General features: G+C 37.0%; 1 protein-coding gene across 12 annotated transcripts in view; it reads left to right on the top strand.

Moving 5' to 3' along the window:
* RBBP8 (RB binding protein 8, endonuclease) overlaps positions 1–19285 on the top strand; it is a 118495-nt gene that overhangs the window by 57414 nt on the left and 41796 nt on the right. For all 12 annotated transcript variants that reach the window (XM_028837673.2, XM_077974524.1, XM_077974520.1 and 9 more), the window contains 3 exon segments: positions 3566–3678; positions 9935–10001; positions 16885–17060. In XM_028837673.2, coding sequence (XP_028693506.2) covers positions 3566–3678; positions 9935–10001; positions 16885–17060 — 356 coding nt within the window.

Below are 19285 nucleotides of genomic sequence, written 5' to 3'. Positions count from 1 at the left end.
TAATTTACAAGCGTTTCTCCGATGCCTTTTGATACTTGGTTATTTGTTATATTTAAGAGATGAGAACAAAGTAATTGGAAGCTCTGAGTTCATGGGTAGAGCTGTGTAGACTGTGAGCTTCTATGTTAGAATGATCTGGCTGTTCTGTTTCATTGAAGATGCCCTAATGTCAGTATTTTTAGGTCTTTCCTGTCAGGTTGTTCAGATTTCCTAGAGAAGACTCCTTAATTGTATTTTCTAGAGTGTGTAATAGGGCTGACTCCCAATGTTCTTGGAGCCAAGTAGATGATGAGGGCCTACGCTGGAATCTGAGAATTTGGTGTGTATATATATTCATTTCATTATTGTGCTCCTACTCTTGAGCCTCATGGTTCCCAAACCAGACACTGTTTTAGACTGACTAAAGATTAAACCTCCAGTCTGCTGCTGGGAGTCAAAGGGGTAATCACTTGACTGCTCAGAATATAGGAGAGAATGTTCGTATAATAATTTCTTAAAACATGCTTTTAATCAGTCACTCCCAGAACAAATTGTTGAGCCTTTTGGGAATTTTACAGTGTGAATCAGGTTGGTTCTAGGTCAGTACTGTCTAATAGAATTTTCTGCGATTGTGGAAATGTTCTAAATCTGCACTGTACAATATGGTAGCAAGTAGACATGTGGCTGCTGAACACTTGTCTGCAACTGAGAAGCTCAATTTTTATTTTTATTTTATTTATTTAGATTGAAATAGCCACATGTGGCTGTGTCTACCATACTGGACAATGCAGTTCTCTACTTTTCGCATCATTGGCTTAGGATTTAGCATTCTCAGGTCACTTTCTATTTGCCCACCAGCTGCCTTGCTTTCGTTTCTTTGTTTTGTTTTCTCTTCCATTCTTCTTGTCCTCATGTGTTTGTATCTTTAAAATATAGATACATCTTTACTGTAATTTTATGAGATTCTAGAAAGGAGCAGAAATAGATGCAAGTGTTGACTTTACCATCTTAAGTGGTGTTCTTTATACAGTGTGATTTTAAGGCTTCTGATATAATTTCTGTCTTCAGACTATATTCCGTGTGAATCATAATGCCTACCTGTTTGTTCATTCATTCTAGAAATTCTGATGCTATTAATGCCATATATGACTTCCTTTTATTTTTACATCTATATCAACATTGTTTCATATGACTTTTACTTTTGTATAAACACGTCTGGGTTCTGGCCAGGCACGGTAACTCATGCCTGTAATCCCAGTACTTTGGGAGGCCAGGGTGGGAGGATTCCTTGAGCTCAGGAGTTTGAGACCAGCCTGGGCAACATAGTGAGACCCCATCTCATTTAAAAAAAAAAAAAAAAAAAGAAGGAAAAAAAAAGTCTGTGTTCTTTTATTTTGCTTTGCTTTAGTTGTATACTTTTCATGTTTTATGTCTAATTTATTTTAAAATTCTTGGCATATACTACCATGCTGTGACTTCCACAGGCACTTAAATACTTACTATCTTTTTTTTCTTTTCTTTTTTTTTTTTTTTGAGACAGAGTCTTACTCTGTCACCCAGGCTAGAGTGCGATGGCGCTATCTCAGCTTACTGCAATCCCTGCCTCCTGGGTTCCAAGCATTTCTCCTGCCTCAGTCTCCCAAGTAGCTGGGATTACAAGCATGAACCACCGCACCCAGCTAATTTTTGTTTTTGGTAGAGATGAGGTTTTGCCACATTGGCCAGGCTAGTCTCTAACACCTGACCTCAGGTGATCTGCCCACCTCGGCCTCCCAAAGTGCTGGGATTACAGGCGTGAGCCACCGTGCTCTGCCAACACTTAAATACTTACTATCTTATTGGCTTAGTTATTGACTTGAAATTATTATCTTCGGGCCAGATGCAGTGGCTCACACCTGTAATCCCAGCACTTTGGGAGGCCGAGGCAAGCGAAATCACGAGGTCAGGAGATCGAGACCATCCTGGCTAACACAGTGAAACCCCATCTCAATGAAAAACGCAAAAAATTAGCCAGGCATGGTGGCAGGCACCTGTAGTCCCAGCTACTCGGGAGGCTGAGGCAGGAGAATGGCGTGAACCCGGGAGGCGGAGCTTACAGTGAGCTGAGATTGCACCACTGCACTCCAACCTGGGTGACGGAGTGCGACTCCATCTCAAACAAATATATATATATTCGAATATATTTCCTGAATTCTTAACATGGAGTATGTGTCTCCTTTTTAACTGTATTTTTTTCTGATTATGTAAATAATGATATTGGAAAATGTTTGAAAAATATGGAAAATGAAGAAGAGAAAAATCTCCCATAATACTGTTACCTACAAGATAACTATTACTAACATTTTGGAATATACCTCTCCCTCACCTGCTTGTGTGATATATGTGTTTCTCTCTTCAACAGTCACAAATAATTAGTAAAAGCTATTTCGTAATTTTTTTTTTTTTTGAGATGAAGTCTTGCTCTTTGCCCAGGCCCGAGTGCAGTGGCGCGATCTCAGCTCACTGCAAGCTCCGCTTCCCGAGTTCACGCCATTCTCCTGCCTCAGCCTCCTGAATAGCTGGGACTACAGGCGCCTGCCACCACGCCCGGTTAATTTTTTGTATTTTTAGTAGAGACGGGATTTCACCATGATAGCCAGGATGGTCTTGATCTCCTGACCTTGTGATCCATCCGCCTTGGCCTCCCAAAGTGCTGGGATTATAAGCGTGAGCCACTGCTCCCGGCCCGTAATTTTTTTTATATAATACATTGTGAATTTTTACTAATAATTTTTTTATACCAAAAGGAAAATATGAGGTGACTTTTCCTCCCTTGTATTTCTTGACTTTTATTCAACAATATTGACCCATAAAAAAATTTTTTTTTTTTTTTTGAGTCAGAGTCTTGCTCTGTGCCCCAGGCTGGAGTGCAGTGGCATAATCTCAGCTCACTACAACTTCCACCTCCCGGGTTCAAGCGATACTTCTGCTTCAGCCTCTCGAGTAGCTGGGACTGCAAGCGAGCACCACTATGCCCAGCTAATTTTTGTATTTTTTATTAGGGATGGGGTTTCACCATATTGGCCAGACTGGTCTCGAACTCCTGATCTCGTGATCCTGTCGCCTCAGCCTCCCAGAGTGCTGGGATTACAGGCATGAGCCACTGCGCCCTGCCAATATTAACAAATAAATTTTGATGAATTTAATTTTTCATCAAAAATATTATTGAACACTCACTATGGGTGATATGCTGTGCTGAGCAAAGCAGCTGCAAAGTTGCTTCAGGTATAATTCTGCCCCCTGGTATTGGACCAGGATTCATATTTTGACCATAATAAATTAAAACAAGGTCAGCTTCTTCAATAAATAAGTTCCCTTAGATTGAGTTTAAAACTGGCAGATTTTTATAGAATTGCAATCTGAAGAAAATGGTGGTATAACATGATTTCCTATGTAAGAATATGTTGAAGGTATAACAACATCATTAATCTAGTTGATATTCCCAGTATTTGCCAAGTCACTTCCTTAAATCTTCATAAAAGTCTTGGAATTCAAATAGAAGGAAATCTCTTTTAGTGGATGAAAAATACTTTGTTTTGTTTCATAGGTTAAGAGCAGGATTATGTGATCGCTGTGCAGTAACTGAAGAACATATGCGGAAAAAACAGCAAGAGTTTGAAAATATCCGGCAGCAGAATCTTAAACTTATTACAGAACTTAGTGAGTTTCCTTTCTTCATGTATTAATTATTTAAAGTATATAATGTATTGTTGTTAAGACCTATTAGTAAATTGATTGTAGTTAAATGGATTGTTTACATGTATTTTTTCTTATTTAGTAAAAGTTCAAATGTCCTTTTTTGTACTTTTTGTAGATTTAATCTCTTGCTTAATTTAGTAAGAAATAGGATACAGAAAGGTTGTGCAAATACTGTCCACATTGGTCTTAAAGTCATCAGTTCTAAGACAAGAAGCAGGTGTTTTTTTTTTTTTGGACATGTCCATATTTGCTTCTTTGGTTTTATCTTTATTTCATGTAACCTTAATACTTAGTAAAGTTAAATACAAAGCGGACAATTTAGTGTTCTACAGTTTTCTCTCTTGGTATTTATGACATACTGTTTTCATAAGTATACTATTTTCAGTTTATTCTCCTTACCTATTGAGTGTAGAGTTTTTCTACATTCTTAGCTGCCTTCTTTTATTCTTTTAATACTTCTATTAATCTTACTCTCTTATAACTATCAATTTCTTTGGGTGACCATCACCTGGATTTCCCATAAGCAGCTCACAATCAATATATTCAAAATCTAATTAATTATCTTCTTTTCCAAACTAATTCTGTCTTCTATTTTTTTCTGTTAATTATATTGCTGTCCTCTGGTTATTCAAGTAAGAATATTGAATATATGTTCATTGTTTTAAAAAGAGATAAAGAATATAACTTTATTCTGCTCCCAGAGGTAACTGCTGTTAATAGTCTGATACATATCTATCCCAGGTCCAGGTTTTTCTGTCTCTGTCCCTTGTTAGACCCCACTTCCCTCCCTTCTCCTTTTAATTTTAATGGGATCATACCATACTTTGTGTTCTAATGTGTTATTTCACTTTAGACTATGTCTTGGAAGTCTTTACATGTTAATATGTCTATAGATTCTATGGTGTATATGGGTGAACATGTGCATATATTTATTTAGGAATGTAAGAATATTATCAATGAGTAGAAAACTGTTACATCTCAATAAATATATAGTTGTTCCTTGTCATCTGTAGGGTATTGGTTCCAGGACCCTGACACATACAAAAATCCTTGGATGCTCAAGTACCTTATATAAAGTCACATAGTATTTGCATGTAACCTATCCACGTTCTCCTGCATACTTTAAATCATCTCTAGATTCTTTATAATACCAAGTGCAGTCTCTACACATCACTTCATTTGTGTGAATTAAATGTATTCAGTGTGTGGCAAATTCAAGTTTTGCTTTTTGGAACTTTGTAGAATTGTTTTTTCCCAACTGTTTTCCATCCACAGATTCAGAACTCACAGATACAAAAGGCCAACTGTAGTTGAGATCCACAGTCATATTATTGTTAGTACTACTGGAAATAATCTCCAGTAATGTCTACATATCTAATAGATTTCCAGCAACATTATCTAAAATAGAGCCAAAAACTCCAAGCTAGCAAAAAAGCTTGTCTAGGTGTTAAAGTATAAGACAACATTTTTTTAAATGGCTGCATTGTATGCCGTAGTATAGGTGTCAATTTTTTAGCTATTGTCACATTAATGGACTACTCAACTTTTTGTTTGAATGTTTGAGAATTTTTGTTTTCTTACATCCTCTTCAGATTTGGGCAAAAATGTATTAATAATAATCTGGTGGGTGAAGAATTATACCTTTTTAAAATTGGCATTCCCTGTGACTGTTCCAATCAAGTATTATTTTATATGATCGTCTTCTTGAGTGAATGGCTTATTTATTCTTTGCCCAGTCTTAAATTGCCCTATTTGCTGTTTATATTTTTTAAGAGTTATTTATATATTATGGAAGGATTATTACACTTTGGTGGATATATTGTGCATATATTTTCTACCTTGCTTCCTGTTGACTTCATTTTTAACTACTTGACATGTGGAAGTTTTGTATATTTTCTTACCTTGTTTAGGAAGGCTTTCTCTACCCCCAAGAATATAAAAATATTCTCCAATTTTTGTACATACGATGTATGTATACACACACACATAAATTTGCATATTTAATCCATCTGGAATTTTTAACATGGAATGTGAAGTAGAAATTTACCATCTTTAGAGTTTGCAGGCATTCATCCTCAAGCTTATTGTCTCATGGTCAAAAGATGGCAGGTACTTTTTCAGGCTTCGTGACTGCGTTCATACAAGAAGGAAGAAGCAGCAACAAAAGGCTGAAATGAGCATGCCAGGAGAGTCTTTTAAAAAAAAAAAAGCTTCTTCGAACATCCACCCAATAACTTTTGCTTCAGTCTCGCTAGTCAGGAACCACCCCGACCCTCCAACTCACCCCCATCGTTGGAGGATGACTAAGGATTTCTTTCATTAGTTTTATTTTGCTGCAGATTGTCTAGGTAAAAATATCATTTGCAAATAGTGACAATTTCATCTTTTCTCTCAATTATTTTTAGTTTCTTTTGGTGATTGTTTTTCTTTACATACTTTATTGGCCTAAGGGACTTTAGGCTACTGCCCAGAATAGCAGTTGATACATAATGAAAGACTAGACTATATTACATTTAAGTGTGCTATGGCCTTCTAGTAGATACGTGAAGTTAAGTTATGGATATTTCCTTCTGTGCCTCTTTTGCTACGTTTTGCTTAATTGTGAATTTATAAAATTCTTAGCATCTGTTCAGGTAGTGAGTTTTACTGATAGCTTTTCTAGGGTGAACCAGTGTTTAATTTCTTTTTTTTTTTTTTGAGACGGAATCTCACATTGTCACCCTGGCTGGAGTGCAGTGGCATCATCTCTGCTCACTGCAACCTCCGCCTCCTGGGTTCTATCAAGCAGCTCTCTTGCCTCAACCTCCCAAGTAGCTGGGATTACAGGCACCCACCACCACGCCCAGATCAATTTTTATATTTTTGGTAGAGACGGGGTTTCACTATATTGGCCAGGCTGGTCTTGAACCTCTTGACCTCATGATCCGCTTACCTCGGCCTCCCAAAGTGCTGGGATTACAGTTGTGAGCCATCACACCCAGCCCCAATGTTTAATTTCTAAAACAGACAGACTTGATATGTTAATGTTTTAATTGGGGAGCGTACATTTAAATATCATTTTGTCCATTCAGGTTTTCTGCTGTCGAGCTTCTATTACGATCAAAGAATTAGGCCAGGCGCTGTGGCTCTCGTCTGTAATCCCAACACTTTGGGAAGCCGAGGCGGGTGGATCACGAGGTCAGGAGTTCAAGACCAGCCTGGCCAAGATGGTGAAACCCCGTCTCTACTAAAAAAAAAACACACACACACACACACACACACACACAAATTAGCTGGGCATGGTGGCAGGCGCCTGTAATCCCAGCTTCTCAGGAGGCTGAAACAGAGAATTGCTTGAACCTGGGAGGCAGAGATTGCAGTGAGCCAAGATCGCGCCTTTGCACTTCAGCCTCGGCGACAGAGTGAGACTCTCTTTCAAAAAAGAAAAGATCAAAGAATTAACTAGGGTGCTTTGAATCATTTTTACATTCTTTTTTTTTTTTTTTTTTTTTTTTTTGAGAGATGGATTCTCACTCTGTCCGCTAGGCTGGCGTGCAGTGATGCTATCTTGGCTCACTGCAACCTCTATCTCCTGGGTTCAGGCAATTCTTCTGCCTCAGCCTCCCCAGTAGCTGGGATTATAGGCATGTGTGACCACACCCAACTAATTTTTGTATTTTTAGTAGAGATGGGGTTTCGCCATGTTGGCCAGGCTGGCCTTGAACTCCTGACTTCAGTTGATCCGCCTTATATGCATTTTTAAAGTTAATATCTTAATTCTCTTCTGAATAATACAAGAATTTTAAAGCACTTAACTTTGATCTTCTTCTCCACTTACATGCTGCTTTTGCCCAGTATTTCATTTCTGTGTAGTTTTCTCTTTTTTTAGCTAGACACTTGTTAAAAAAAAAATTACCTTTAAGTAAAATTATCTTTTAATTAGCCCAAGGGAGAATCCTTGCTTTGCTGATAGTAAATCTTACAGGGACCCTACTCTAATGACTGAAAATGGGAGGGAAATACGCCTTGCTAGAGACCTTTTCTGTATGGATAGTTCGTCTTCTGAGTGTGAAAGTACGTTCTCTCGTGTCTACCATAAGTTACTTGGAAGCACTGCTCTGATTTTCTTGTCTCGGTATTTATTAATGACTCCTGTGTCAAAACTTTTAGAGATCTATCCTCATGACTTTAGCCTAAGGGCAACTATTAGGCACCCTTTGTTTACCCATTTAGCAGTTTGTGGGCCATGCTGCCCTGGTACTTGAATTGATAAGAGATTCTGCTGGGAAAACTCCCTTTTTTAAAGACCCTTTTTCGTTGGATTTTACCATCAACCTGAGCCTATTTTTAAATAATTCAGAAATTTTTTATAGTTCTGATCTGTTAGTGACACCCTTTTTGGCTTTTTAATATTCCAGTAGACTTATTTTAGAGTGTTGTCATTTTATTTGGATTTGGAGAGGGAAAATCAAGTAAACCATCTTAATCAGAAATCTAAGGTCATCTTTGACTTCTGTCAACCCTACAAAGGATGAGTTGCCAAATACTACTGATTCTGCCTCTGTTACGTTCTTGTACTGGTCTTTACTTCCTATTTATCCACCTCTACATAGGTCTAGATACTCATTTCTTTTAAAGACCACCTGACTTTTTGTCTTGTCCATATTTTCTTTTCACATTGGTATATACTGTATGTACTAACAAATCAGTCTTCCCATCATTCATCTATGAAAAATGATTCCTGGTAATCTGTAAGATAAAGTTTTAATTTCTTAACCTGCTATTGAAGGCTTTCTACCATTTATTATACCCAGTCTTTCTTTGTTCCACTGATTTTCTCTGTAGAATATAGTCTCCTGTCCAGCTCAGTTGCCCTTTTTTTGATGAATGCATTCCTGATCTTCTCAAGGGCTCAAAGTAACCTCTTTCTCCTTGGAAATTTCCTTGGTACTTTATTTGTACTTCTCGAATGCCCTTGTCACTTTTAAACCTATAAAACATGTTTATGTAATATCTTGTCTCCTTTGATAGACTGCACATTGCTTTAGGTCACTGTCTATATCTTAATTTTTTTGGATCCTCCACAAAAGTAGTTTAATAACCTCACATGTTGTAGATAGTCCAGAAAATTTACTCAGTGTAAGAAAATATGTTTAGATTTATAAACCACTAAATTATTAACAAATTTTAGAATATGATTAACCTTCTTTGGTAAAAGTTCATTGTATTTACTGTGACTTGATTTCTGGGATCTACTTCTTTTACTAAAGCACATGCTTAAGCAGTGACATCATACTAAACATTGATGAGAGTTTTATGCTGGTTCCAGTAGAAGTTACAGCCCAAAACTGGATTTCTGCTTTATAAATTAAATAAATATAGATAGGAAAATTTGGTGGAGATTCAAACAAGCAGATAGTGCTTCAATGGGTATATTTAAGTTACTGATACCATAATTATTCATGAAATGTAGAGTGTGACTAAGAAGAAAATTTGATTTGATAAATGTGCTTGTTATAAAAATTACGCTGATATTCAGCAGTTTGGTGTTTTTTTTGTTTGTTTTTTTTTTTTTTTGAGACTCTTCCTGCCACCCAGGCTAGAGTGCAGTGGCGCTATCTTGGACCACTACAACCTCAGCCTCCCAGGTTGAAGAGATTCTCCTGCCTCCACCTGGAATAGCTGGGATCACAGGCATGCACCACCACGTCCAGCTGATTTTTGTGTTTTTAGTAGAGACGGAGTTTCACCATGGTGGCCAGGCTGGTCTCGAACTCCTCACCTCAAGTGATCCACCCACCTTGGCCTCCGAGTGCTGGGATTACAGCTGTGAGCCACTGCGCCCAGCCTATTTTATTTTTATGATCAAATTAATTTCAAGATAAGTGACTCTTGCTAAAATGGTATTTGAAATTAGTGGGACTGAGTAACCAGATGGAATGCTTTCTTGTCCTCAGTATGAATAATTATACTCCCTAGTACATGAAGTACTCTCTTTTGCCTGCAAGCATTACATAAAATTATCAGTTAATCAGTTACATGGGACTGGCACGGTGTGAGATGTAGTACCCCCTACCTAGTAACAAATTAGTTTTGCACGCTAGTGTTAACCCTGAATAAACATTATGATATATGATTAGAAGTACTAATTTCTTCATACATGCTGACATATTTGAAAGCCTGACATAGATGTTAATATAAATATATTATGTGCCTTCTTTTTCGAATTGTTTTTAAGTGAATGAAAGGAATACTCTACAGGAAGAAAATAAAAAGCTTTCTGAACAACTCCAGCAGAAAATTGAGTAAGTATTTTCCCCCATCCTTGTTGTTTTATTTTACTTCGCTATACAAACCATGAAGATACTGTAAGAGTTGCAGATTTCATTTTTAAAATTATGAAGTGTTCTGCAGTTAAAAAATACAAAGAAAATCACTACATTTTTGTGTTTTGAGAGTATAGTGTGACTGCATCTCTTAGATTAGTGCTTGAATAAAGTGTCAACATTGTAATTAAAACATTTTAATTTTTATAATGATGTATTATACATAATACATTGTTAAAATACTTATATTTCAAACAGATGTTTGAGTTTTGTTAGCTCCCTTCCAGCCCTGTCCCAGAGCTTCATAAGTGTTTCGTCTTATATAGTACTCAGGCCTATAGAACTTCTTCCTTCCTCTGTTTTTCTCCCTCTTCTCCCCATTTCTCTTAAAGAATAAAAACAGTAACTTTTATCTTGTGTGCCACTTCCTCTTGTGTTTTATGTTTATTATTTCTAATTCTCACTGTGACTTTGCAAAGTAGTTTTATTATCCCCACTTTACAAATGTGGAAACCAAAGGTCACAAAGTCACATAACTTGCCTATCATTTTACAGCTAGTAGGTAATAGGACTGTCACTCAGACCCATATTTTTTCTGAAAAACCTCTTTTCTTTCCATTATCCAACACTGTCTCAAAAAAAAGAACATTTTTCTAGATATGATCTGACTAATGCAGAGCGGAGATGTGACAAACTTTTAGTTCCCATTTATATAAAGCTTATGTACTATTTTTGAAAACTTAAGATTCAAGATAATCCTAATGGCATCATAGAGTTCCTAAAGATCCTGTTGCGTTTAAGTAGACATCTGCAAAAACTTCGGCAAAACTATGTAGATGTAGCATATTATTTTGGCTTAGAATAGTTATTTTTGTATTAACACATCTCACAAGTAGAATTATTCTTACCAGAATTATTTTAGGATAATGGATATCCAGTAGAATTCTGATATTCTTCCCGTGTGATCGGTCTACTGAATACTGGTAGCAAAAGGGAATTTTGAGGAGAGATAATAGTCAGATGAGGAAACGAACCTATGAGATCAGACTGATGTTATAAATGTTTATAAGAAAATGTCAGCACTTTCTAATTTTAATAATGCTGTATAATGAAGAGAGAACACAGGACACAGATCCACAATCTGTTACATACAATTCCAAAACCCAAAAGGTTATTTTTGAGATATTATTCACAACCTAACCACTGCAATGACAGAATGCTGTTTATAGTCTTTATCCCACTTCATGTGAGGATTCATATGTTTTGCTGTGAAAATATCAATGTGTTTGATTACAGGATGATGCTTCAGACTCCACTAGAGCTGTTATGTAATTATGTATATATGTTCTGCATTACTGTATTACTTTCATTTTTAAAAAAAATCTGAATTTAGAATCCCATCTTCTTCCAAGGATTTCAGATAAGGGTTTGTTGACCTACATTAATTTATGTGAAGTGATTATGTATGTACGTAGCTTATGGTATTTTGAACACATCAGCCTTGATCTTTATGAGTACCAAAAGGATGAGATACCAAGTGTGTAGAAGTTAACACAGAATTAGATAGACAATTGCCTCAAAAACCAATGTGTATAAGTTAGGTTGAAACTATATCATGTCATTTGCTTGGTAGACATGTGAATTCTAATTAGTTTATAATTTATTTTTAGTGTTATCAAGCACATACATTTTTCCGTTGAAACTCACCCATATTTTAGAAAAGAAGTGAAGGTGTGAAAGTTTGAAACTATAGGAAAGAATAATCATATAGATGAGCCTAAGGCATGTATGTTTATTTAGGACATGCTTAGTCAAAAGAGTATAGGAGATCTGATTGTGTCTTTTATTCTCATCTGAAATTTAAGATAGTTGTGATTCTCATGAACCAACATCTTTTGTGGCTTGGTGGCAAATAAATTACCTTTTGCTTGGCAGTCTTTTTTTTTTTTTAAGCAATTTCATCTTGTAAAGGCAACCTAATTTTCTCTGATCACCTAAACCATTGTCATGTTATGCTATTTGTGCCTGAAATTCCCCTGAACTTTAGAAGAAAATATTATTTGACTTATATTTCTGCTTGTTAAATGCAGTAACTCTGACTCTTCTGAGCTAGTTTTGATATTACAGATGGCTTATATGGTAGGGTGGTTATTAGTGACACCAAAATTATTTGGTAAAATTTTGCCACTGTAAAGTTAAAAATGTATATAAAGCTAGGTATTGAGGTCATCATTCTCTTCATTTTGGAAAATAGTTGTGATGGATCAGTGAAAGTCAAGGGAGTCTATATATGTAAGTTCAAAGGACTGTAGAATTCATTTCATTCAACCCCCTTCTAAATTGAATTCCTTATACAGCTTCTTTAACAAATAGCTATTGTTTGAACACGTCTAGTAGAAGTTTACTGTTTCCCAAGCCTATTTAAATTTAGTGAGACAGAATTATTAGAAAATTCTTTCTAAGTTTATAGAAATTACACTGCTTATATTTCTGGATTATGACTTTGCTTCCCGGGACCATCTTAAACAAGTCTGTTCTCCTTTGCTACTTCACGACTCTTTTGATACATGAAGACAGCTCTCATGGCCCTCCTGAGTCTTGTTTTCTCTAGAGTAAATATCCTCTGTTCATTAACTGTGGCATTAAATATCGTCTGCTCATTCATGTGGCATTACTTTGACTCTTCAAACTGTGAATTTTTTTAAATGTTTTAGTTTGTCAATATCTGAATTAAGAAATCAATATTCTAGGTATAGCTTGATCAGTGAAGCAGTACTGCCACTTCCTCTACGATGGCTATAACATTACTTCGTTAAGGTTAAATTATGTTTTAACTGGGAATGTAAGTTCTTCAGAGTAGAAAAGGAAAAAAGCTGAATATTTAAAACTTTTTTACAGACTCATGAAGGGAAACCCCAGATCCATAATTATAGGTCTTTGGGGAATAAACCAACTAAAATAGTTTTGACAGGAATTTAATAGGGAGCAGGGGTCCACAAATCAAACAACTCAAGCCATCAGAAGGAAAAGTGAAAGGAGGACAAGTGTGCATAATTAATTTAACCAAAAACTGTGGCGTGAACTCTTTCCTTTTCTCAGAAAATCAGTGTGACTAATGTTTTAAAGAATGAACTTGATTAACGTATGGAGTTTTCTTTTTTCCTTTTATGACAAAGGAAGACAAAGCCAGCACTCATTTACTTAGTTTGGGCACCTCTAGTTAGAGCTAGTTTTGTTTTTTTGTTTTTTCCTTTTGTGATCCCAGCTACTTCCACATTGACTCTGCCAGGAAATCAATTTCTTCTCGTGACTCATTCATGTTTCAGGTTGAATTTTTATGACTAATAGGCAAGCAGGCTGTGACGTCGTTAGTTAAAGCTAGGTCTGATAGATTTCACACTCCATTAATTTATAAGCCTTTCTCATATGACTTTAACTTACTGTTTTTCCAGAATAAGAGAATTACAAGAAGAGATTAAAAATTAGATATTAGATCTGTTGCACAGAATGGTGACTTAATAAATGATTGTATATTTCAAAATTGCCAACTAGATTTTAAATGTTTTTACTAAACAAAAAGATATGTGAAGTGATATATGTTAATTAGCTTGATTTAATCATTCTACAGTGTAAACATGTATCAGAACATTTTGTTGAACCCAGTAAGTAGATACAATTATTTTGTCAATTAAAAATAAAATTTGGCTGGGCACAGTGGCTCACGCCTGTAATCTCAGCACTTTGGGAGGCTAAGGTAGGCAGATACTTGAGGTCAGGAGTTTGAGACCAGCCTGGGCAACATGGTAAAACCCCGTCTCCATTAAAAATACAAAAACTAGCCAGGTGTGGTTGCACGTGCACCTGTAGTACCAGCTACTCGGGAGGCTGAGGCACAAGAATCATTTGAACCCGGGAAGCAGAGGTTGCAGTGAGCCAAGATCACAGCACTGTACTCCAGCCTGTGCAACAGAAAGAGACTCTGTCTCAAAAACATAAAAATAAAATTTTAAATAATTAGATATTAGCTCTAAAGATTGTTCCTTGGTATAAAATATAGGATTAAAGCCTGCAAATAATATTGGTATAATTCAGGAAATTAAAGTGTAAATCTTTGTTGGGAAAAATTAGTCTTTGTCTTCCAATCAATGTTTCTTAAAAAATCTCTGTTGGTCATAGTTCATACAGTTTTCACTATGTAAGTTTTTATTTGGAAATAGTATTGCAAGTTGATATAAGTCTAATAGGACAGACTGATTTGGTCATGTAAAGCCTAGATGTCTGACAGACTGGTAACGGTTGGCAAATAAGGTCAGAAATGGTTTGACGTGGGAAAATCAATTAACTTTATTTTTACTCAACATTCACAATTCAGTTCAAACCCAATCTTTCAGTTTCCATTGATCCTGAATTGAGTTGGGCAAGAACGTATGCCTAGATCCACACACATTTATTCTCTAGTGGAATCTGGGAATGTCTCATATTCACTCAACAAATGTTTGTGCCATACCTACTATATGTCTGCAGTGTAGGCTCTTGTGATTCATCAATGAACCAAAGATCCTATCCTCTTAGAACTTATATTCTAACAGGTGAGCAATAGATACAATAAATTGCGGCTGGCCACCGTGTTTCATACCTGTAATCTCAGCACTTTGGGAGGCCGAAACAGGCGGATCACTTGAGGTCAGGAGTTTGAGACCATCCTGGCCAACATGGTGAAACCCCGTGTCTACTAAAAGTACAAAAATTAGCCAGGCATGGTATTGCGCACCTGTAATCCCAGCTACTTGGGAGGCAGAGGTTGTAGTGAGCTGAGATTGTACCACTACATTCCAGCCTGGGCGATAGAGCAAGACTCAGACTCAAAAAAAAATCTAAATAAAAACGAGTAAGTTGCATACTATGTTAGAAAGTGATAAAGTTTATAGAGCAGAATAACAGGGAACAGGAGTACTAGGGTGTGTGAAGGGAGGTTGCAATTTTAAACAATACAATTCCAGCAGACTTGAAGGAGATTAGAGAGATAATTAGCTATGTGGATATCTGAGGATGAGCATTCCAAGCAGGTGGAACAACTGGAGCAAAGAACCTAAGGTGGGAGTATGCTCAGTATGTTTGAGGAACCTCAAGGAAGAGAGTGTGTCAGCAGTAGAGCATAATAGGGAAAAAAAGGTCAGAGAGGAAATATGGGAGGGGCACCATCAGGTCATGTAGGATCTTCATGGATCGAAGGACTTTGGCTTGTGTTCTCAGTGAAATGAGCAGATGTGACAGGGTTTTAATGAAATTTCATCCATATGACTTAAGTCTTTTTGGTTGGTGGTTGTGGTTTTTGTTTTTGTTTTTTTTTTTTTTGTAGACAGAGTCTCACTGTGTTGCCAAGGCTGGAGTGGAGTCGCATGATCTTAGCTCACTGCAGCCTCAACTTCCTGGGCTCAAGCAGCCCTCTTACCTCACTCTCCTAAGTAGTTGAGACTACAGGCGTGTGCCACCACGCCCAGCAAATTTTATTTTTTAATGTTTTTTTTTGTAGCAGTAGGGTTTCGCCTGGGCCTCCCAAAGTACTGGAATTGCAGGTGTGAGCCACTGTGCCTGGCCTAACTTATGTCTTTTTTTTGTTTTTGTGTTTGTTTTTGAGATGGAGTCTCACTCTGTTGCCCAGGCTGGAGTGCAGTAGCATGATCTTGGCTCACTGCAAGCTCCGCCTCCTGGGTTCACGCCATTCTCCTGCCTCAGCCTCCCAAGTAGCTGGGACTACAGGCGCCTGCCACCATGCCTGGCTAATTTTTTGTATTTTTAGTAGAGACAGGGTTTCACCGTGTTGGCCAGGATGATCTCAATCTCCTGACCTCGTGATTTGCCCACCTCAGCCTCCCAAAGTGCTGGGATTACAGGCGTGAGCCACTGCACCCAGCCCCGACTTATGTCATAATAGGACTCTTGTGACTGCTGTTGAGAGTAGACTATAAGGGGTCCTAGATAAAAGTAACAGAAACTCAATTTTGAAGCCTTCTTGTAGACTATGAATAACACATTTGGTTAACAGTAGGGCCCTGAGGGTCTGACTGCTGAGATTTAAATCCTGACTCTGTTACTATTTTAGTAGATGACTTCTATATCTTCATTTCCTCATTTGTAAAATGAAAGTAATAATACCTCACAGAGTTGTGATAATTAAACTGATAATTTAAATAGTGCCGGGCAATGTAAACACATAACAAATATTGGTTGTTATCAGTGTTAGTGTTCTCATCCTGTATTTGTCAAGCGTGCCAATTCTACTACCACGATGTTTAATGTTCTTTCCTTTCCATATGTACTTAAAATATTCTAGTTCAGACCACAGACAGAGCGTCTTGCCGGGACTATTACAGCCGCTGTCTAATTGATTTCCCTGCCTCCTGTCCTTATGTCCCAATCTTGCACAATACTGTTAGATTGTCACATTATATCCAAGCTCTGAAACCCTAATTTCTTTCCTCTTGCTTTCTACATTATGTGCACACTTAGCTCGTGGCTCTCCTTCATGTTAATTCCAGCTTTCCCTTCTCCAACATAAGTACACAGTACTACGTGCCTGTCCTCAAACTGAATTCTCTCCTGATCTTGTCTGCAATGGGAAATACTTTTAATTTCACCTGAAGTGCTACTGACTATACTTTCTACTTCACTTCTCACAATAGTATTCCCCACTGGGTACTGTAATCATTTGTGTACTTATCTGCTTAGGTTTGGAACATTAGATACAAGGGATTACATCCTTTAGAGCTTCATGTTTGTGTTCTACTGTAACTCCATGCCGTGTAGTAAATGTTTTAATACTCATTGAATTGATTTTCTTTCCACTGTTATTCTTCTCTAGGAATGATCAACAGCATCAAGCAGCTGAGCTTGAATGTGAGGAAGACGTTATTCCAGATTCACCGATAACAGCCTTCTCATTTTCTGGCGTTAACCGGCTACGAAGAAAGGAGAACCCCCATGTCCGATACATAGAACAAACACATACTAAATTGGAGCACTCTGTGTGTGCAAATGGTAAGAGTTGGAGTTGTCCTTGGGAGGCCGAGATGGGTGGATCACGAGGTCAGGAGATCGAGACCATCCTGGCTAACACGGTGAAACCCCGTCTCTACTAAAAAATACAAAAAACTAGCCGGGCGAGGTGATGGGTGCCTGTAGTCCCAGCTACTCGGGAGGCTGAGGCAGGAGAATGGCGTAAACCCGGGAGGCGGAGCTTGTAGTGAGCTGAGATCCGGCCACTGCACTCCAGCCTGGGCAACAGAGCCAGACTCCGTCTCAAAAAAAAAAAAAAAAAAAAAAAGAGTTGGAGTTGTATTTTCGTTCTCTGGTTTTGTAAACCAGTGTTCATCTACTAGTTTTTATGTTATTCGATCTAGTGGAAAGAAAATAGTCACTATTCCGGTATCCCATGGTACAACTATGAGTTTAACTTCTATTCATAAAGTGACCGAGAAGGCATTTTCTGCCCATGTTATGTATAGATACATGTTGTCTATATGACATGTAAATATACCACATTTTATAAATATAGTTAAATAGTTTCTTTTTATTTTAAAAATATTCCTATGTGTATATATCCAAGGGGGATAGAAGGAAAAAGGAAAGGAACTTAATGTTAATTTCTACCTCCTGCATACCACGTATTATGCTGAGTGATTTGCATATATTATTGCTATGTTTTAATTCTTGTAACAGGCTTGTGAAATAACTATCAGCTCTTTTGTTTTATAGATGAGGAAAGATATGTTTAGAAAGGTTGAATAACTCACTCAAGGTCAGCTATCATGTAGATGAGTCAAAATTCAAATACAGATCATCTTAGCTTTGAACTTTTGTACTCTCCAGATCTTGCCACATGGGTACTCCTGCCATTGGAGCTGTCTGTAACTGGCTATTTTTATTTGTTGTAATTTGTAGGAGTTAGTGGTAATCAAGAGATGGTGTTATAATGTGTCCACTTTGTGACTTTTCAGTGGCATGTTTCTAATTCTAGCCTAGTTTATCATTTCTGCTAAATGCTTTAAAACTGCCTTTTCACATAGTCCCAAAATTTGTTATGTGCCGTGATACAAGTATTACTTTTAGTATTAATCTAGAGCAAACATTAAAGACTTTAATTTTTAACCTAAACTATTTGGAACAAGGAAAGCATGGGGAGCGGGGGATATATACGGATTTCTATATTTGTATAATACAAATAAATTGTTGACAGTAAATATGCCTTTAAACAAAGAAGCAGATCTTATTCTTAGATGTTGGAACACTGGCAGTTTTACCCCATTTTATAAGCCTTTGTATCGCCATCTAGTGGAGAACAAAAGAACTGTTAAAAATCCTACACTCAAATAGGAGCTAAGTTAAGATGTAAAATCATAGATCTAAAATGAATATCCGTTGACCTTTTAGTTTGCTATCAGACAGGACATGAATCATTAAAGAAATCACTGCATAATTTAGATCAAGTTTAAATTCATATATAAGGATATCTAGAAAATAATTCTGTATTAGGAAAGTCTTTTGTAACCAATATAAATGCTTCTGGTTTATTTCTTCTTTGTATGACAGCAGCATATAACTATTTAGAAATTTAATTCACTTGCTTTAATCTTGTTCTGATCAGTTTTTACTTGGAATCTGAAATTTAGTTTTAAGATGTACGATAACTTTGAGCCATACAAATGATTTTAAAATAACTTTTAAGGCCGGGCGCGGTGGCTCACACCTGTAATCCAAGCACTTTGGGAGGCCAAGGTGGGCGGATCACGAGGTCAGGAGATCGAGACCATCCTGGCTAACATGGTGAAACCACGTCTCTACTAAAAATATAAAAAATTAGCTGGTCGTGGTGGCACACGCATGTAGTACCGGCTACTCGGGAGGCTGAAGCAGGAGAATCGCTGGAACCCAGGAGACAGAGGTTGCAGTGAGCTGAGATCATGCCACTGCATTCCAGCCTGTGCAACAGAGCGAGACTCCATCTCAAAATAATAATAATAATAATAATAATGTAATTTAAAATGCTTTAATGACTAATTAGTCCTGTTCTCTAACTTCCCTTGCTTACTTATTGTAAGGTTTATAATGCTTTTTAATATTATTCTCAAGTTACAAATAGTAAAACTGTTTTACTTTACTTTGTCCTTATTTTGGTTCTCTTTGAACTAAATCTTTAAATATTGGAGTGATTTCTGATAACACATGCTTCAGAGTTTCCTTCCTGGAAATAAAAACTCTAAAAG

This window comes from Macaca mulatta, chromosome 18 (assembly GCF_049350105.2).
Source record: "Macaca mulatta isolate MMU2019108-1 chromosome 18, T2T-MMU8v2.0, whole genome shotgun sequence".
Lineage (NCBI taxonomy): Eukaryota > Metazoa > Chordata > Mammalia > Primates > Cercopithecidae > Macaca > Macaca mulatta.
The sequence above is the reverse complement of the archived record's forward strand: the minus strand, read 5'-3'. Positions and strand labels throughout refer to the sequence as shown.